General features: G+C 40.8%; 1 protein-coding gene across 2 annotated transcripts in view; it reads left to right on the forward strand.

Annotated features, from left to right (window-relative positions):
- Positions 1-21,207, forward strand: part of Mocos (molybdenum cofactor sulfurase) — a 48,543-nt gene extending 27,336 nt beyond the window's left edge. Inside the window, exons 10-15 of one of the 2 annotated variants that reach the window (XR_007105249.1) lie at positions 4,864-4,942; positions 6,885-7,009; positions 11,215-11,320; positions 14,061-14,167; positions 18,974-19,078; positions 21,012-21,207. Coding sequence is in view for 1 of the 2 variants with exons in the window: in XM_047527024.1 (XP_047382980.1) it covers positions 4,864-4,942; positions 6,885-7,009; positions 11,215-11,320; positions 14,061-14,199; positions 18,974-19,078; positions 21,012-21,164 (707 nt within the window). In the remaining variant the exon portion in view is untranslated. Of the gene's footprint in view, positions 1-4,863; positions 4,943-6,884; positions 7,010-11,214; positions 11,321-14,060; positions 14,200-18,973; positions 19,079-21,011 lie in introns of both variants that reach the window. The other variant, XM_047527024.1, reaches the window with a different exon arrangement.
- Positions 21,208-21,577: the final 370 nt, after the last annotated feature.

The raw sequence follows: 21,577 nt of genomic DNA on the forward strand, positions 1-21,577 counted from the left end.
TTCTAATTAGGATCCTATTCTTGTGGATGTACGCGATGTGGAATTTCACTGTGGTATATTCACTTATGTACATAGGAAAGTTATGTCTGATTTATTCCACTCTCTTTCCTATTCCCATCTTCTCTCCACTCCCTTTGTTCCCCTTTGTCTAATCCAATGAACTTCTATTCTTCCCCTGTCCTCCCCCTTGTGGCATCTGCATATCAGAGAGAACATTTGACCTTTGTTTTTTTGGAATTGGCTTATTTCACTTAGCATGATATTCTCCAGATACATCCATTTATCAGAAAAACTCATGAAGTCATTCTTTTTTTATGACTGAGTAACATTCCATTGTGTCTATATACCACATTTTTTTTTTTTTTATCCACTCATCTGTTGAAGGGCACTTAGGTTGGTTCCATAGCTTAACTATTGTGAATTGAACTGCTATCACCATTGATGTGCCTGTGTCACTGTAGTATGCTGATTTTAAGTCCTTTGGATATATACCGAGGAGTGGGATAACTGGGTCAAATGGTGGTTCCATTCTAAGTTTTCTGAGGAATCTCTATATTGTAAAACTGAATTTTTCTGTGTACCTCTCTTGGGTCTTTTTCCTCCTCCTTCCTCACTCTACAATTTACAGAATATTAGAATCTCTCTCCTAATTTGTAGCTGAATTTTTGTGACATCATATTTTTATATATTTATGTTCTTTCCTTGACTATATTTTCTTTTTTTGTTTTTCTTTTTTCCTTGAGCTGATAGGCCAATGTTTAGACTAGAGTTACAGAAGAAGTTTTGTAATCTCATTCTTCCAAACTAGTGGGCTATTCTTGGCCTTCTGTTCTCCCCATAATCCACATATGAAACAACTCCATCACCCCCGAAGAATTCCCTTCTGCTAGTCCTCTGTAGTGTCCCCTCCCCTTCTTTTAATACCTGGCCACCAGTGATCTGTTCTCTATCACTAGTTTTATCTTTTTGAGAATGTTATATCCAGAGAATCATACAGTACATGACCTTTTCAGATTGCTTTCTTTCACTCAGCATGATGTCTTGGAAATCCATCCAAGTTACTGAATGTACCAGGTGTTCATTCTTCTTTATTGCTGAGTATTATTTCAAGGCATGGATGTAACAAGGTGTATTTATCCATTTATTCATTGAAGAATATTTGGGTTATTTCCAGTTTTGAGCAATTATTTTTATTTTTACTTATTCAGTATTTTTGAATAGACAAATGGTATCTCATTTGAAAAGTAAGTTTCTCTTGTTCCAACCTCAGTCTCCAGTGTCTTGGGTATCCTTCCTGAGACATCTCAGTATGTATAAGCCGTGATGTACGAATAGCCTCAAACCAGATCTGCAACCATCAATGAACTGACCAGCCCTGGGGGCTGGTGGCTGGCCAGCAGCTTCCTGGAAACTAGGCATTCTGCCACTCTGCCTTGGGCTCTGGCTTAGTTTAGTTTTCATTTCCGTGTGTCTAATGATGTCAGGCATCACTTTGGGTACTATTTATGCTCCTAACATCCTTTTGACTCATGAATTACTTAGAAGTGTTGTTTAAGTTCTAACTGTTTGGAGATTTTCTCCTTATATTTCTATTACTGATTTTAATTTTAATTCCATTAGACCCTTCAAAAGAGAAAACACTCTGTATGCTTTTAATGCATTAATATTTGTGAAGATTTGGTTTATAATCCAGATTATCATCTATTTCCATGAACACCTCATGCACACTTGAACAGAATGTATATTCTGCTGTTGTTGGGTGGAATTTTCCATAAGTGTAAATTAGATCCAGTTGGTTGATGGTATTATTCAGCGTTTCTATACAATCACTGATTTTTCTGCCTACTAGCTCTATTTTCATCATTGAGAGCAGTGTAATTATGAATTTGTCTAATTTTCCTGAGTATTTCTGTTAGTTTTGCTTCACTTAGTATTATATTTTCATCGTGAATTGTCCCTCTTTAAGTAAGCTCCCTAAAGAGGTACACATGGTAATTTTCCTTGTTCCAAACTGTAACAATAATTGTATGAAATTATTTGTCTGATATTAAAATAGTGACCCCAGCTCTCCCTTGCTTTATGTTTGCCTGGTGTATCATATTCTATCCTTTTATTTTATTGAGACCCTCAGTCACTTAGCGAGACCCTGTCTCAAAATAAAAAATAAAAAGGGGATAGGGATGTGGTTCAGTGGTTAAGCTCCCCTGAGTTCAATCCCTGGTCCCACCCCCCAAATAAAAGAATATCTTCAATGTTTTACCTGTTTTAAAATGGATAATTTGTCCTTTTTACTATTGAGTTGTAAGATTATATATTCTGGATATAAGTCCCTTCTTTATAATTGCTTTCAAAATCTCTCTTTCTTTTTGATTTTTGACAATTTGATTATTTGTGTCTTTAGTGTGAATGTCTTTAGGTTCATTTTATTTGGTGTTCTGGGGGCTTCTCAGATCTGGATATCCATTTGCTTCCCTGGATTGGGGGAGTTTCCAGCCATTATTTCTTTGAATAAAGTTTTTATTCTTTTTTCTCTCTTTTCTCCTTTTTTACTTTTTTTTTTTTTTGTACTGGGAATTGAACACAGGGGCACTCAACCACTGAGCCACGTTCCCAGCCCTTTTTTGTATTTTATTTAGAGTCTCACTGAGTTGCTTAGCGCCTCGCTTTTGCTGAGGCTGTCCTTGAACTCTCGATCTTCCTGACTCAGCCTCCCGAATCTTTGGGATTACAGGTGTACACTACCACACTCAGCTCTTTTCTCCTTTTTGGACTCCTGTAATGCGTATATTGATCTACTTGATGCTATCTCATAATTCCCTAAATTTTTCTTTCTTTATTTTTCCCCCCTCTGAGTGAATTATTTCCAGTAGACCTGTTTTTAAGTTTACTCATCCTTTCTTCTGCTTTTTTGCAGTTGAGAATTTTTTGGTTTGGTTATTATGTTCTTTGACTCCATAATTTAGGTCTGACATTTTTAAACCTCTTTGTTAAAATATTCACTTTTTTCATGAATTTCTCTTATGACCTTGATATCTTTATAAGTGTTTGAAAAATATTCTTTATCAGGTAAATCATATAGCTCCATTTCATTAGGGTCAGTTTCTGGAAATTTCTCTGATTCCTTTGTTTGGAACATCTTTTTCTGATTTTTCATTTTCCTCATCTCTCTGTGTTGGTGTCTGTGTTTTAGACAAAGAGGAAAATTCTCACAGTCTTCATGCACAAGCCTCATATGGGAGAACGCCCTCACCAATCAGTCCAGCTAGAGATTCAGGGTTCTCTACCAACTCTTTCTCTTCCTTATCAGAAGCAGGCAGCTGTGGGTTTTGTCTGTTTGCTCTGAGCATGGGGGAGGATCCATGGCATCTGCCAGCTCAAGCTTCTACCTCCCTTCTCCCCTAGGTGGCAAAACTCATACATAACTCCAAGCTCCAAGCTCCAATCTGTGAAGGCAGAAGCCAATCCTCTGGGAAGCTCCCTTGGAAAAGATAGGTTCTGGCCACATAAACCAACCCTTTCCCTTTCCTAGGTGAATAGGGGGTTCTTTTCCTATCTCTGCACTGGGAATCGGGTCTCTGGGTAGAGGGCATAGCAAATCTCTCGGCTGGCTTCAACGAATCTGGTTTTTGTGTTTTCTGAGCTTGAAGGAGCCTTTTTTTTAGTTTCTGCTTTCCTGTGTCATCTTCTAAGAATTGTGGTTTTGTTATATTCTTTACCAATTTTTATTTCTCTTTTTCTTAAATCAGTACATTTTCTAAGTTTTCTTAGGTAATGTTGAATAGAGCAGTGATGGAACTTACTTGAATGGAATGCTCCCAACATTTCAAAAATAAGAATGATGTTTACTTTGGAGTTTTAAAAGATTTATTTTTCAGGCTAAAGTAGTTCTTTTCTTAATTTGTGAAGTTTTTATCAAGATTGTCAATTCTTACTAAATGCATTATCTTCATCTGTTGGTTATCTTATTTTTCTCTCATAATCTATTAATGCGATATAGTACATTTGTGGCTTGTCTATACTGACTATCCTTGATAGTCAGTACTACATGGCAGTAATTTTTTTTTTTTTTTCTTTTCTTGTGGTACTATGGATCGGATCCAGGGCCTCATGCTTACTAGGCAACTGCTATACCACTAAGCTATATCCCCAGTTTTGGCAGAAATACATTCCTGAGTTCAGTGGTTTTTTTTTTTTTTATCTATTTTTATCACTGAGACTGTACATAATGTTCTCTTATTGTACCCTTTTAAAAATTGTACCCTTTTTGTTCAAGTGCAAATACCCAAGATAATAACATGTTAATTATAATTACTTATTCAGTATATGTATGTTATATCTTCCTTTATAAAGAAAAAAGTATAGCTTTCCAACTCCACTGACATTGTGTTATTGTTATTATTAGTTATTTTTGCAATAATGATGATTGATGCAGGAATACAATTTGATGCTGATTCCCAGGGATTGAGAATTTTGACACTCTAGGCTGATATCTTTATAGAATGAGACTTCATGCCTGACTGCTTCTTTCTAAAGAATTTAAGGTAAGCTTAGGGAACAATGATCTCAGGATGTGGGTCACATAGAATAGAAAAATCTTTCAGAGTAATTTACAGACTATGGATGCAATTGTCTCTGCATAGAATCTTTCATGAGAAACCTGCTTAAAACACATGCTGTTGGTGACACTGATAATGCTGAAGAAAATCTTTATGTTCTTAAAAGATTTCCAGGACCCAGACACTTTCTTGATCCAACCAAATTCCAGTGTCATTGAAATTCCTGTGTATTTTATGACCATGGGATTTTCTTGCATAGCTGTTCTTTGTCCATGATGGTAAGTTTGTCTTCATCTTTGTTCACTAGGGATGGAACCTATAGAGGTACCTCTTGAGGAGGACAGTGAACGGGCTCAGATTTGCCAGAGCAAGGTCTGTGCAGACAGGTGAGACTCTGAAACAGGGTAAAGTCTTGGCTGTGTTAGCAGGGCGGCACAGAGGGGGAAGAGAGCATTGCCAGGGTGGCACAGAGCAGGAAGAGAGCATTATCTTGGGCAGCCTGTCATCTGCCACACCCTCCACCCACTCTTCTGCACACTCACTCTGATCAGATGGCCTCCATGGTATTCTTCACACCTACCAAGCATGCTCCTTTGTAAAGTCTTCGTGTTTGCTGTCCCTCTGTCTGGAATGTTTTTCCCCTATTTATAACCCTATAGGACTCATTCCTCCCCTCCATTAGTATTCTTTCCATCAGGGCTCTGCCCCAAAGCCTCCTTCTCAGATGACCCCCTGACCACCCACGGAAGTTGGCTTCACATCTCCATTTGCTCTTCTATATTTGTCTCCTTCTCATTTATTGTTTCCTACATGTTGTTTTTTCAGTTACTCCCACTAGAATGCCTGTGTCCTCCCAGCAGAGCATGGCGTGGGAGAACAGGATTAGTTTGGAGGCCACTGCAACAGTCCAGAGCTATCCCATGGGGAGGGAAGAAACTTGGTTCACATTTTGCAAAGACTGGCTAGTGGGTGGAGATTAGTCAGATTGGGGAGGGGTGCAGGCAGGAAGGCCAGTGAGCACCTGTGTTAGCAACACAGGTGAGATGAGAGGCGGGACCAGGGTCAGAGAGGAAATCAGATAGACTTCAGAAATATTCTACAAACAGAATTGGGTTGGGTGAGAAGGCTGAGTGCAAAGGGATGTCTAAAGTAGAGTGTTCAGGAGGTGACTCATGTACATACCACATAAGAGTGAAGTATTACTTAACTGGGTTGTTGATAAATCATTTACTAAAATCTAGGAAATGTAGAGTGGGGTTGAATGTGATAGCATTTCTTTTTTATTTCTTGATGGTACATGTTTATAAAATCTCTTTTCGAATACACAAATGTCTGCAGCCCTTGTGATCTTAATGGAAAATGTGAAATAGCAAATTTTCCAATCATGGGAAACCTATGCCATCTAATACCAACCTATTCTACCGCCCCCCATAACAGCTGACTATGTAACAGTTCATTTAATAATGAAAAGTTTTTCAAATGTCAATTACCTACTAGTTAGCACTTTGAACTTGATAGTGGGTAGTTCTGTGTTTAGTAGGTGGTGATACTGCATGGACATCAAATCAGATTACGTTTCTATCTGTACTGCTGTGAACATACACAATAAAGCAAGTCATAATGTAATATGTTAAATACCAAAGTTACATTCAAATAAGATCCAAGTCATTGGTACCCCTGGATGGAGGATCTCTCTGGGACTCTGACGGCCACACCCCCAGGATATTGCATGAGGGAACATATGAGAAGTCTGTCAGTACAGTTGAGCATCTTGGGCACAGCCTGTACCCTGGAGACCGAGGAGTGCAGCAACTCTGTATTTTCTTCCCACTACTTGGACCAACTTAACTATTTTGGCCAATTTAAACGTTCATTCTAGCATGTTTTCAGTTAGGGCAATGAATTTTGGGCAACCATTTTTTTATGTTGCTTTAGCAAATCTTCTGGTAGAATTCTAGACATCTAAGAACATGCCCAGTTATTTATCAGGCTCATCCCTGATGGTACATTTCACTTGACTGCATTGTGCGGAATGCAGTGTTTTGGTTAATAAAGCTTTTGGGGTACTAGAGGTTAGAGGTATTTTATTTACCCTTGGAACCATTGGCACTCAAATAAGGAACATGTACTTGGGTTTCAAAGCACAGGAGAGAGAGCAGCAAAGAGATTTCTGGCTCTCTTTTCACCTGCTACTTCATGCTGTCTTCTCCTTAGGGGCTTATGCAATATTCTATTTTTAATCTGACCTTTTTTTTTTTTTTTTTTTAGCTTATTTTGTCTTTTAAAGAAATACTATATAAAAGTTCATCTTTTTCTTTTTCTTGCCAGAGTAAATACTTACGACTGTGGAGAAAAAATTGCAAGCTGGTTGTCAAGGTTTTTTGGCCGTCCATGTCACTTAATCAAACAAAGTTCAAGTTTCCAGAGAAATGCAAAGAAGAAACATGGAAAAGGTATTACATTTTGGAAGGATTCTGAGAGGACAGACCCTGTCCTCTGGCTTCCTCTGCATGCATCAAAAACAGCCCATGAAATGGATTTATAGGGTCACTTGCACACATGCAGGAGGCAGGGGTGGTCTACCTTTGGCAGAAAGCTACTGCAGTGACCCCAGGTCAGAGGAAGAGTGGGTACATGATTCCCCAAGGATGTCAAGGAGGGCTTAGCACCACCTTCCCTACTCCTGCTCAAGCCTTCAGCCTCAATCCCATATGTTTAGAGGCACAATTCAGTTGTGTTAAATTAAAACATTAATGGCTTGCTATGTCCTCAGATCAGATATGGAAACAAAGAAACCTGAATTTTTAGTTCTGACACCCAATAGACATAAAACCTTGACAAATCCTGGAACCCCCTGGTGCCTCGACTTCTATAGATGTTAACTACTTGACTTTTAAGTGTTTTGACATTTCCCCTACTGTGAGCCATTGTTACGATAAAGTGAGAAAGTGGAGAAGAAAGTACTTGGAAAGTTAACTGGCCCCTCTGTGCAGAAAAGATCCTTTTTAGGTGTCACTCAGATGTCACCTTCTCAGGGAACCCTTGCAACCCACCCCTGTAGAATTGCAATCTGTGCCTGAATCTCCTTGGTGGCCTTCCCTGTTAGATTATCGTTCATGGACTTTTCTCATTTTGTTGATCCTGTGTGATTTTCACTATTCTTTGTTCTGTTTTCCTTCTCCTGGAGTGTAGGCTCTGTGAGAACAGGGATTGTTGTCTATTTTCTTTGGTGCTGTATCTTGGGAGCAACACATAGTAGTTGCTCAGTAAGTGCTAGATGAATGAATGAATGGATCATTATTATATTGCTAGTTGATTTAAAGATGAGCTGGCTCCCAGGGACCAGATGACTGACTTCCAGAGAGACTGACTTGTAAATCTGAACAGCATTTTGGCCATATAGTGATCAATAACCAGTTCTAGGGGCCTTCATAGGTTAATCTATGAATCCTTGAAGAAGTCTCAAAAGAGAGGAGTCAAAGGATATCATCTATTTAGACTTTTAAAAGTTTTGGAAAGAATTTGACTTGCTATGTGACGGGGAAGGGACAATTTCATACTCATTTCATGGAGGAGATTAACTGATGGCATTTGGATGTGGGTAAACTTCAAGACATAATTGAAGGGGAGAAAGAAATGGGCATTTTCATGGGTAGAGAAATGTAAGTGTGGGATTTCTCAGGATCAGTGCCACCCTTATAAATTATCTGGAGAATGAACAGCAATGAAATCTTTAAGTTCCAATCATTCAAGGCTCCTGCTGAAGACATGGGTTTGGCTGGGTCCTGGGAGGCTGGCTGAGAGAATCAGGCCTTGTTCCTAGTCCGGTGAGGTGACTTCTCTGCAGACAGCCACACTACAACATAAGGGGATGGCACAGAGGTGTGGGAGGATCCTCTGCACCTGAAATGAACCAGAGGGCTTCAGGTGGGTGTCGAGTTGAGTTTTCCCAGGAGAGCAGGGATTTTTCTGAGGTGGAAAGGTTACTCTGGAGCTGTGGGAGCAGGTGGCAGAGTTTACACACCTGGGCTCAGAGAAGGGTTTAGGAGGGTCAGATGTGGGCAGGGAAGTGCAGGGGGAGAGCTGCACCTGCGTGCCACTGAGGAGTCAGTGCTTTACCTTGTGGCTGCAGGACTCATTAGTGAGTTTTATTGGGACATTTCATGACCCCACTTGTGTTAGAAAGACACTCCTGCCTTGGCATGGTGGCAGCATCAGAGCAGGAGGCTTGGGAATCAAAGATTCCAGGGGAATTGGGGGCCTGGGTGAGGCAAAGGTGTTGGGTGCAGAGGAGACACAAGCCTGTCACCTGCATGGCCCAGGATCGTGGAGAGTCAGACTGTGACCCTACTTCAAGGATGACACTCACAGCAGAGCTCTCTGCGTCTAGGCCTCAGGTCTTTTTTGTGTTGGTATATCTTAGGAGAATTTTTTTCTTTTTGGTACTGGGGATTGAACTCAGGGGCACTCAACCACTGAGCCATATCCCTAGCCCGATTTTGTATTTTCTTTAGAGGCAGGGTCTAACTGAGTTGCTTAAGGCCTTGATTTTGTTGAGACTGGTTTTGAACTCGAAAGCCTCCTGCCTCAGCCTTCCAAGCCACTGGGATTACAGGCATGTGCACCCGGTTCATTTTAGGAGAAATTTTTAAAGCCACATTCCCTCACTTGTGTATTTTTACATCCTTTAAATTTTTAAAATAGTTTAAACAGTTGAAAAGGATGTGATTTCTAACACATTGGAAATATTGTCATTTTTAAGATAAAAGTTGTGCAGGACCCTTTTAAACATGACCAGTGAAATCTTAATACCATAGTAATTTGAATCTCCTGAGTATTCATTTATACATGTCTTTAAATGGTCAGAAATTTTATTTCTTTCCTTTTCCTTGTTTGACTTTAATTTCCTTTCCCTTTTCCCCCCAAATTTTATCTTAAGTATTTTATATTTTGTGCTTGAAATTTTTATCACCCTTTGATATTTGTATAAAATTAAAATTAAATTGAAATACATTAACAATTATTTTGGAGTTTTCTGTGATCATAATCTACATGTGTTAGGAAACTTTTTTGGGGGATTATTGTGTTTTTATTACAATTTAAATGGTATCCAATTTATCAAAGCAACATAAGTATATTATATATTTTGAAAAACACATATTAAACATAACAAGTAAAAACTGCTAAAAATTAATCCTTTACAGAGCCAGTGGGTTCCCAGTCACTGGTTCCCAAATCTGTGAATGACTGTCACTTATGGCCAGACCTGCTCATGCTCAGCATTGCTCTTTTCTGAGAAACCTCATTTTAGTAATAATGAGCTGGGGAAGGAAGGAGGTTTTGGTTAACATACTGTCACTCAAACCTTTCTTCTGAGTTCCGTGACTGAAGCACAGGGATCTAACATTAAAATGCCTTTAATCATCTGTCACTTGAAAACTTACTTAGGTTCTTTAGTTTTGTGTTTCAGTGAAGAATTGAAGTCCATTGGACTTGTAGGAAGGTCACTTGCCCAAGCTTTGGAGATATTTTCTCAGCCCCGGCTCCAGGGTTTTGAATGGGCCTTTTGTTTGCCATTCTGGAGATTTTCAGCCCCCAGGGCCAGTCAGTGTGTCTTAGGAGACCTGTGGCCTTTCCTCTGTGAAGTGGGAGAAGGACCTTTTGTGGAGGGGCTGGGATTGGAACTCCCTTTTCTGATGGAGCCATTTTGTCAGTGAGGGTGAATGGAAGTAAAGGATCTGCCCATCTCATGTACTCTGGGGTCCACAGTCCTGGTCTGGAGATGTTCACTAGGCCCTGGCCCTTTTAATCTACAGGTAGGGTAAAAATAGTGAGAGCGGGCCCTTCAAACAAAGCCGAGTGATAGGATGCCAGTGAATTTGAGATTTTCTTTTAATAGTTTTATTTTCCTCTTAGTAGTTTAAAATCTTTCATGATTTTTAAAGTCAATATCTTTTCCCTGATTAGACTTAGAATTTCTTCCTGGGCCTGCTGCCTCATTAAGCCCCTCTGCTTTGTCCTGTCTTAAGGAAAGCTACACCTGTGCTGCCCCTCTGCCTATTTCTCCTGCTCTAAGAATCATCTCCATTCATTGTTGGAACACTTTCATTTTCAGTCTTCATTGTTGGAACACTTTCATGCTCACATTTTATTATTGTTATTTTCTCCAGATTATTATTATTATTATTATTATTATTATTATTATTAGTAGTAGTAGTAGTAGTATCAGGGATAAAACCCAGGGGTGCTTAACCATTGAGCCACATCCCCAGCCTTTTAAATTTTTTTTTTTTTTTTTTTTTAATTTTGAGACAGAGTCTCTGTAAGCCGTTTTGAGTCTCACTAAATTGCTGAGGCTGGCTTTGAACTTGAGATCCTCCTGCTTCAGCCTCTCAAGACTCTGGGATTACAGGTGTGTGCCACCATGCCTGGTTTCTCCAGATTATTTTAAACTGAATATTCTAGAAACTCATTTTTCCTTTCTGCTTTTTGGGAGGTCTGACCCCATGCTTAAAACATTTTTGCTTTTGCCAGTGCTTGATTTTCTTTCCCCTTGTATAAATAGTGTCTGCCTTTTGAAAATTCAAGTTCATGCAAACAGGATTCATTAGCATTCCAAGAAAGCAGCTCTTCTTTTTCAATGCTCCATCATTTTCAGATCAGCCTTTTGGCACAACAGCGACCCTTTCCCTGGTGAATGAGGCACAATATCTGCTGATAAACACATCGAGTATTCTGGAACTTCAGCAGCAATTATGCATCAGGTAAGATCCTTTCCTTGGAACTAGCAGATCAGTTAACCACCTGCCCCTGGGAGTGAGGCCCAGCTCCTACCTGGGGAGGAAGGATCTGAGAGTCATTGAGTCCAGACTTCATTTATATATGAGCATACAAGGCTCAGAGAAGTCAGCAAGCTTTATTGACCAGTTCCTACTAACCTGTCAGAGGGTTCTCTTTTCCATACTGTATTAGTCAGCTTACTGTTACTGTAACAAGTACCTCAGATAACCACCTTATGAAGAGAAAGGTCTGTTTTGGCTCATAATTGTAGAGGTTTCAGTCCAGGTTTGGCCTTGTTGCTTTGGACCTGTGGTGGCACTTTATGGCAGGAGCAAAACTAGTTGACCTTATGATGAACCAATGAAAAAAGAGAAAGACGCCAGGGTCCCACAGTCCTTTTCAAAGTTTCCTTCCCTGCTCTGCCAGTGACCCAAAGACCTCCTACTAGACCTCACCTCTTAAAGTTTCCACCCCCTTCCAATACCACCACTATGGGGACCAAACCTTTGCCACATGGATCTTTGTGGGGTGGGGGCAGGGGGACCCTTAAGATCCAAACTATAGTATAACATCATCCAATGCTCCTTGACACCTTCAAGATCTTGGTGGAGAACCCCTAGCTCTCATTTAATTATTTCCATTTTTTAACTTTTGTTTTAATTGAGTTGCCATCAATTTGACCCACTTTCATTGCCCACCCTCCCACTGTCTCCTGTCCCTTAGGAGCCCTGCCCTACTTCACACAGACATTTTGAGGACTGAGAAGGAGCAGCTGTGAAGGCTTTTTACATTGTCATTTCAGGCTTGCTTTGATTGTCAGTTGCACCATCAGACAGAGCTAGCACCCCTGCCTACTCATTGCCACCCAGTGCTCTTCTGAGGGCCCTGATGGGGTTAGGAGGTCACTCCAGCTCTGGAAAGGGTCATGGTTGGACACCACCCCCGCACCGTTCTTCCGAGGGAACTGAAGTCCCATGATAGCCAGGTTGTTAGGGAAAAACCCCCACCTGTTTTGCCAGAGCTGTGATGGGCACAACTCCTCATTCCTACTCCACAGGCCAGGGAGATGTGTGCACACCACAGTAGGACTGGCATCTGGGTCTCCTGTGACACTCATTGTCCACGTGGTCATGTGCATACCTGTGCACACTCAAGAACACGTACAACTTAATAAAAGCAGCCAAGTGCCCCTCCTGGGCCTCTACAAAGATAGGTTTGTAGAAATTAAATACAGCATTCCTCCTTATAAACAGAATTGTGACAGAGTTTCAGGGTCTTTTGTGTTCACTGAATGTTCTCGGCACTGAGGAATTCTCCTTCACAAGCACCCAAACCAGGAGAGAGTGGGTCTGCAGTTTTGTGGGATTCCTGGTGTGTACAAGATAGGAGGTGGGGACAGGCTTGCTGCAGTCCTGGTTACTACCAGGAGGAGGCGACATTTCCCACCATCTGATTTAGAGCATGGGTAATGAGTGGGGCAGGTGGTCAAAGGTGGGAAGTACTGAGCCCAAGATAGTACAGGGCGAGGGTTTCTGGGGCACCTGCATGGTATTTTTCTGTGCTGAATTTAAAAAATTCAGTGGACTCTCTCATGCACAGTAGTTTTCAGACTTATAACTTCCCCTTTTACAAAACACAAACTGTGTACATCCCAGAAAGCAAAGGACTTTAGGACAGCCAAGTGCTAACCCTCTCAGCCAGTAGAGGAAGCTGCTGTTCTCATAGGGTGTGGGAGCTGCATATGGTTTGTGGTGAATCTAGACCTGGTCCTTGGCTTTTCACATGCCCTTGGCCATCTGGAAGGAATTGGTGTAGTCTTCTCCCCCAACCCTATAGTTTTTCAGTTCTGTTTCTAGGACAAATTCCACCATGTTCAAGGACCCCCTCCCATGACTTAAAAAAAAAATTTAAATGAAGTACGAAGAGTGCAAAAATCATAAGTACACAGCTCAATGGATGTTTTACAAATGTCTGCATCCATGTAATCCATAGCCAGAGTAAATAGAGGACATACCCCAGAAACCTCTCTTTTGCCAGCTCTTAGTCAACCCCACTGAAGGTCACCTCTTTTTTTTTTTAACTTTTTTCGCTGTAGATGGTTTTACCTGCTTTTAGACCTCATGTAATGGGATCATACCTACTGTGTTCCTTTGCTGGAGAAATGTTAAGACTTATTTTCAGTGTGTTTCTCTGTGTGGGGGTGAGGGGAGCATAGAGGTGCAGAGTGCCATTTTGTGGAACGTTTTGGTAATAAAAATTTAAAACAAGAATGAAAAAATTAGCAAATGCTGGTTAAAAATCAGATTGAATGAAAGTTAGGAAACTTCCTCTATATTTCTTTATGATGTTTTACTATCCAAAAGAGTATGTGGTCTTGGTGCTTTTGTCAATTAGTCCCATTGACAGCATTTTGAATGTCTTATCATGTCCCACTTTGTAGAATTGGCATTTTCTCAACAAGTTCATTAACTTGAACTTTGTTCATCTGGTTTCCAACGTCCTTCATCTCTTCAACTATGTCTCTTCACCCTTTGCCTGCCTTTTGGGCTGCTCCCTGGAGGTGAGACCACATCTCAAAGGGGCTGCTGATGTATCCTTAGCACATGACTGTTTTTGGCCTTACGCAGTCAGGCTGGAGTAGAATTGATAAAGTCAGGCATCGTGTGGCAGGCACGCTGAATTATTGCAACCATGCATTCACTCTTTTTGGTATGTCCAAAACAGTGATGAGAATGAAAAGGAGGAATTATTCCCAATGAAAGATCTCATCTCGCGTTTCCGTGCCAATATTATTACCAATGGAACCAGGGCTTTTGAAGAAGAGAAATGGGGTGAGATCTCTATTGGTTCCTTGCATTTCCAGGTAAGTTCCTGGAAGTTCTAACATCTTTTCTTAAGGTTTGCCAATGATGACTGACCTCAACCCCATACCTGGGTGGTGACAGGTGGAAATTCTTGTTTCTTACCCATAGAATCTCAGCAGAAGGACCTCAGCATTCTGGGATGCCTCTTTGAATGGTCCATCCTTTATTTCCCATGAATGTGGCCCTGGTCAATTTGAAATAAGGAATAGAGAATGTACCTATCCAGACCACCAGAGGGCCTCGTGCTGCCTCTACACCATGATCACATCTAGGCTTAAACTCCGTTTTCTTGGGACTTCTGCCTATAAGAATTCATGCTCCTGAAACTTGGATTTTCTGGCAGTTTGGAGCATGTGGAGGGAGACCCAGAAGCCTGTGATCCCTGGTGCCCACGTTCACACTACCTCCTCCTTGTGCTCTGCCCTCTGTCCTCTCTGGCAGCTCTGGAGGAGGAGATTGTATGCAGATGGAAAGTCATTGATGTTATCTCCCCCCAGGCTCTGTGCTCTCATTCAAAACACGAGAAAGAGAAGAAAAGTCTCAGGTTAAAATCTGAACTCCTCACAGCTAACAAGGCCCCGTGAGATCTGACCCTGTTGTCCTCTCTGAGCCCATCACCTCTTCTGCTCTTTGCCTCTGATACTAATTTTTTCTTCCATCCTCTAAACAAGTCAAACTGCCTGTCTTTGCACTTTTGTTCTTGCTGTCCCTTCTGCCTGGCATGTGGGTCCATGGTCTCAGATCAGAGGGTACTTCATTGGAAAGGATGACCCTGGTCCACACGCCCCGCATGGTAACTGCTCATTTCATCCTTCCAGAGCATATTAGGGTGGGGACCAAGTCTGTTTTGTACCCTGCTATACCTCTTGGGCCTAGAACAGCCCTGGTTCGATTAGCACCTAATATATAATTGTTGAGAAAATGGACTGGAAATATAAGGAATAACTAGGGACAGAAGGATAGCTTATCTTCAGAGAATGCACTCAGCCCTGCAGAGGGGAAGGAATGATTTTAATGGTAGTATATTAGCCAGTAGTATAAACTGGCTTTAATATGGCTCCCTTATGTCCAGGTTCTGTGCTGAAAGGGTGTAGCACCTTACCATCCAGAAAAGCACTAAATGTTTAATCTTCATTAAAGAATTTCAGATTTGGGCCAGGGGAGGTGGTAAATTACATGATGTAACAAAAGATCCCAGTGATCTTGTTTATTCACTTAACTCTCAAACTTCCTCTTATCTTGGCAGCTGTCCCCCCCCATTATAAAGCTATCTTTTTTCTTTCCCAGATTCTGTCCTACGGACCTGTCTCTGACTCCAACCTTCCTGCCATTTCTCCTCATCCCTCCACCCTGACCTCTTCTTCTCTTCCTTATTTCCCATCATGGTGTCTCTGCTGTTTTAAAGATACCTGCTCTTGAATATTCTGCCTGGCACAAAGTAGGCACTAAATATTTCTTGTTGGATATATGGAGAGAGGGAGGGAGGATGAAAGGAAGAAACGAAAGAAGAGAGAGAAAACGAAACTAGACCGGAGCACTATCAGGATCTCACCTGGAACAGGTACCTGAGATATAAATCCAAGAAAAACTCAATCAAGGAACCTTTCTGAGATGACCTCTTGGCATGCTTTGTTGTCTTTTGGTCACTGTTCTGAATAAATAGCAACTAATAAAGTTAAGATTTGGGGTTGGGGTTGTAGCTCAGTGGTGGGGTTCTTGCCTAGCATGTGTGAGGCACTGGGTTCGATCCTCAGCACCCCATTAAAAAATAAATAAAATAAAGGTGTTGTGTTCATCTAAAACTAAAAAAAATTAAAAAATAAAACAATAAAGTTAAGTTTTGCCTGCCCTTTGGCTCAATGATGTCACTTGTAGAAATTACAAAAAATACTTATTCAAGTGTGCAAAGACATATTGCCAGATTACTTACTGAAGTATTACTGTAATTATGAAAAATTTGGAAACATCCTAAGTATCCATAACAGGGAAGTAGGGCACATCAATTATGATAGATCCATACAATATAGTCCTGGGCAATCATTAAATAATATAAGATATAGTTAATACCGTGCCTTTCAAAAGATAAGTGCTTGGAAGATGTTCACTGATGATAATACTTCATGCTGAATCTGTTGCTTCAGCAAAAATTTGGAAAGCAATTTTTACTGGATACCAAGTCATAAGTACTTTTATACTGTTGACCTTATCATCTCATTTGGGGAAGTTGATCCTTAAACAAATCCAAATTAAAAAAAGAATTGTGTGAATTAAGACCTCTGCTGCAAAATCATTGAAAACAGCAAAGCCTTAGAAACTCTTTATGTGGTTCCAAAGGAGAAGAACTAAGTATATCCATTCATAGGAAAGCCGGGTCATCCACGGTGAAAATTGCAAAACCTGAGGATGAGGTGGTTCTCCCTACACTGGTGTGGAAGGATGTCCATTGTGCATTGTGGAGTAATTGAAAAGAGACCTGAGTGGCTTCTCCGATATCAGGGTGTGTCCACACCTTACAGATGTGTGGTTGCGTGCAGTCGGATGCCAAGATCTGGGATGAGCCATAGTCCTTAAGCAGTGCTTGTCCCTGAGGATGGGAATGGAAGACACTGCTAATGCTTTCTTTTTTATTCCTTCAAGCTTCTGGATCCTTTGGCTTATTTTTCAATGAGTTTATATGCTAGCACACAAGTTTTTAAAATACCAATTGATGAGAGCACCAGAAAAAAAGCTCAAAGAGGACAACATTTTAAGAAAATTATTTTCTTTGTATCTGTGTTTGAAGAGTGAAAGTTTCCCTCCTTATGCCAGCTTGAAAAACTGCTTTAAGAGGGTCTTTTGAACAAAGTGACCCAAGATTGTTGTCTGTTGGGGAGCTTTCAAGAAGCCCAGGCGCTCTTCTTTAAGCCCTGGGTCTGGGGCTGGTGGGCTCTGCTGGGCCTTGGCATCCCTTCCTCAGGTGCCAGGCCCGGGGAGTCTAACATTTTCCTGTTGAGGGCTGTGCTGCTCCTGTTCCATCTCAGGGATCCTGGTGTACAGCAGTGATAGTTCCCATTTTTGAGTACAATTGAGGGCCAGGCTGGGGCATGACATCCCAGAAATAGTGTCTGGAATCTTTGTCAAAGCCAGCCAAGCTGCTGGATGTGGAGATGAGGTTTGGAGAGGTGGTGAATCTGCTGAGCATCATGGGTAAGCCGTGGGACAAAGATCTAGTACAGCACACTTTGGCTGCTTGAATGGTTTGGGCATCTTGATTTTGGTACCACAGAGAAGTTATTTCTCCACTAGTTTAATGCCTACTGGCCAGAATGTGATTGATAGGAACAGGCCAAGACACATCCAGAGTAGGGGAGTGCTTCTAATTTCAGTGCCCATGAGTGAGCAGAGGAGAAGTGGTTCTAAGAAAATCCAGTAACTGGGCAGGGTGATGTGCTTCTGTGGTCCCAGCTACTCAGGAGGCTGAGACAGGAGGATCATTTGAACTCAGGGGTTCAAGGCCAGTCTGGGCAGCATAGCAAGACCCTATCTCAAAAACACAAACAGAAACACAAACCAAAACAAAAAGAAAAATAAATACCTTTGCATCTTTTTTGTGTGCAAGCAAAGAAATGTCTCATTACAATTAAACTATAAACTTCCCTTTTTTTTTTTTTTTTTTTTTGGTATCAGGGATTGAACTCAGGGCCATTCAACCACTGAGTCACACCCCCAGTCCTATTTTGTATTTTACTTGGAGACAGGGTATCACTGAGTTGCTTAGCACCTCACTTTTTGCTGAGGCTGACTGAACTTGCTGTCCTCCTGCCTGGGATTACAGGCACATGCCACCACACTTGGCTGTAAACTGCCTTTTTAAATATTAACATTTGTGGGAGATTTTCTTGCTATCAAAGCAATAGAAGGTCATGGCCACTGAATGTAGATATTCTACCATACAGTATGATTTGTGTTAGGCAGCTTGGTATTATGTTTCTTGTGTTTGTATGTGATATATAGATGCATGTACATATATATGCACACATTTAAATAATACACTCTAATAAAAATAATTGTGCTTCCTGCTTATTTAACTTAGAAAACAAATATTTCCCCATTTTATTTAAAGACCTTTATACATTAATTTTAATGCCTACGTTTTATACGTCATATCAATGTAGCATGACCTGCTTCACCATTCTTTTATTGCCATTTAAGATGTTATCAAGTTTTCCCTACTATCAACGATGAGGGCAAATTCTTGCATTTAACTCTGTGTTTACATTTCTGATTCGTTTCTTAGGTTAAATTCCTAGATGTGAAGTTGCTGGTTGAAAGACATAAGCCCACGAAGGTTCTTTCTGATGACTTTCCCTCAGTGGCCCAGTGCTGGCTGTCTGGGGTTTTTCTTCTTCTGGTTTGTTTTTCTAGTCACTGAGTGCTTTCCTTCTTTACTTTTTGATCTCCCAGCATCCCTGAGAACTCTCAAGATGCACAGGCACTCATCTTTAAGTCCTTGCTCTTTTTTTCCTCTCCCATGGTACTGGGGATTGAACCCAGGCCTCATGCATGCCAGGCAAGTGCTCTGTCACTGAGCTGTATCCCCAGCTCTCCCCTGTTCTTTTTCTTTTCAGTGCTGAAGCAAGAGCCTTTGGGTTGACAAGCAGGCATTGGGAGGAAGTGCCACTTTCTGACTCTCTGTAGTTAGGGTTTTGGGCAATTCTGTATGATTCCTTTTTGCAAAGTGTGATGGTCTCATCACTTTCATGGCAACTCTGTTTTTCCCATCTCACCTGCCAGGTTCTGGGGCCTTGTCACAGATGCCAGATGATTTGCATTGACCAGAAAACTGGGCAACGAAATCAAGACATTTTCCAAAAACTATCTGAGAGTCGTCAGAGAAAGGTAAGCAAGACAGTAAAATACAATACCCTGCTTTAAATCAGAACTATATTATAATAGTGCCAAATTACTTTTACCAGTAGGAATCTTGCTGCATATTCCAAGGCTGGTGTGCTAGCTTTAAGGTCCTAAGCTCATCTGTGACTCTGTCTTATTTTCCTTTATGTTGGTTCCTCTTTTTTAAAAAAAATTATGTATTTTTGTACTTGCAAATTTTGTCAAGAACATAAAGAGTATAAAAATATTAAGTAAGGTAATTCTTTTGTCTTGATTATTCTTTTCTTCACTGCAGAGATCTCATGGGGAGTCAAATGGCTTACTGTGAAGAGAGTTGCTACACAGAGAGATTCAGTACATTTTATTATATTAATTCTGCCAGTTTATCTTCTTGAAGGTTAAAATGGTTAAATGTTGTTACAGATTCCAGGTTATAAAAGTTGAACTAACATGTTGATTCTTAGGAACATTTGTTTTCAGTCTCATATTTTCTTTTGGGACTCTCTCTTGGTGAAGAATTCTGGGGAGCCAAGGAAGCAGTTATGCTGCATAAAAGAATTCTAGAAAATTAACAGAAATAGTGCAAGCATTTAATCAATTTCTAACACTAAGGTGGTGGGGTAGTTCATGATTAAATGTTTTGAACTGTTCTCTGTGTTCCTTCAAAAGCAGGGTTTTAGGGCTGGGGATACAGCTCAGTGGTAGAGAACTTGCTTAGCATGTGTGAGGTCCAGGTTCAATCTCCCACTGGGAAACAATAGAAATTTTAAAAAGCAGTGTTATGTTTCACAGTTTTTGACTTATACAAGTGTCTGTATAGATGTGGTCTGTAGAGGTGTTGCACTTGAGTACTGTACCAACACATCTGCCCAGTTGATGCAGGCAACATCCACTGGGGATATAGGGACCTTGAGCCTGCTCCACTCAGGGTGCCTACAGAAGGGATGGGTGGACCCAGATACAATGGTGTATGGGAATGCTGTTTCTCAGCATTGTTGCATAAATCTTTTAGTTTTTAAATTTTATAATACTTTAAGATAGAAAGTTGCCAAGAGAGTACAGAGGGGACTGTGTACTCTTTACCCACATGAGCATAAATCTTAAGGAATGAACTTGAGATTTAGTTAATTTTCAAGCCTGGGGCCTGGGAACAAGGGTGTTCACATCTGTTATCACAGGAACTAACAGATTTGGGGGTTTATCATGTTCTCCTTAGGGTCCTAACTGGCTCACTTTCATTGATGGCAGATTTACATCATTCTTCATTTTGGACCTTCCATCTTTGTTTTGGGGGAATTCAGAGAGCTTAACTTACAATTTCTCATTCTCAAGGAAAGTGCAGAACTTTGCCATTTTGATTCCCAAGTCACTTTTGCACTAGGAAACAGAGGACATCAGCCTGTCAGGGGTTAGAAGCTGAGGGGAGATAAAAGATGCTTCTGAAGGAAGCACAGGATGTATGAGAAATGTAAGAAGAATCACCCAGCTGGAAAGTGGTGTGGGGTGACTGTAGGTAAAGGACACCTTGGAAAGAGAATCTTAGGGGTCTGAAATTAGGAATCTCCTCACCTTCATTATATTCTACTGTGTCACAGGTAGAACCTAACCAAGTAACTTGTCCCAGTATGTTTCTAGAGATCTACTTTTATTTTAAATATTATTATTTACAAATTTATTTTTGGGGGGTACTGGGGATTGAACTCAGGGGCACTCGACCACTGAGTCACATCCCCAGTCCTATTTTGTATTTTATTTAGAGACAGGGTCTCACTGAGTTGCTTAGCGCCTTGCTTTTGCTGAGGCTGGCTTTGAACTTGTGACCCTCCTGCCTCAGCCTCTCGAGCCACTGGGATTACAGGTGTGCACCACCATATCTGGCTACAGAGTTATTTTAACCACTAAAATAACCTAGCCTTTCTTGTCTCTGTTTTGTTCACAGGTGAATTTTGGTGTGTACCTGATGCATGAATCTTTGGATTTATCTTCTCCCTGTTTCCTGTCTGTGGGATCTCAGGTGCTCCCTGTATGTAAAGAGAATGTGGAATTCCACAACCTACCTGCTCTGAAGAAATACCAGGATGTTACCTCCTAAAATTTGTTTTTCAGTGTGCATTAAAGTTTCTTTTTTACAATGATTTCTGCTATTACTAAGATCTGGTTTGTGATGTATCATGTGTCAAAGTGCATTCTGCTGTCATGTATAACTAATTAGAAAAAATAAAAAATACATAAAAAGATTTGGTTCAATAGAACTCGGTCTTTAAGTAAGGACAGTTCTTTTCTTTGGAGGTAAGAGTGTACTCTCATCTGCTTCCTCTCACTCTGCACATCTGCAGAGGCTGCACCCAGAAGAGCAGTTCTGAGACCTCAGGACTGAATGCTGGGCTTTCATATGTATTTGAAATATGATCTATTGTGGTCAGATGAAAAAAAATTTTTTTAAAAGATGGGGTCTCCCTATGTTGCTCAGTTTGGTCTTGAACTCCTGGGGTCAAGCCTGCATCC

Source organism: Sciurus carolinensis, chromosome 15 (assembly GCF_902686445.1).
Source record: "Sciurus carolinensis chromosome 15, mSciCar1.2, whole genome shotgun sequence".
In the NCBI taxonomy this organism is placed as follows: domain Eukaryota; kingdom Metazoa; phylum Chordata; class Mammalia; order Rodentia; family Sciuridae; genus Sciurus; species Sciurus carolinensis.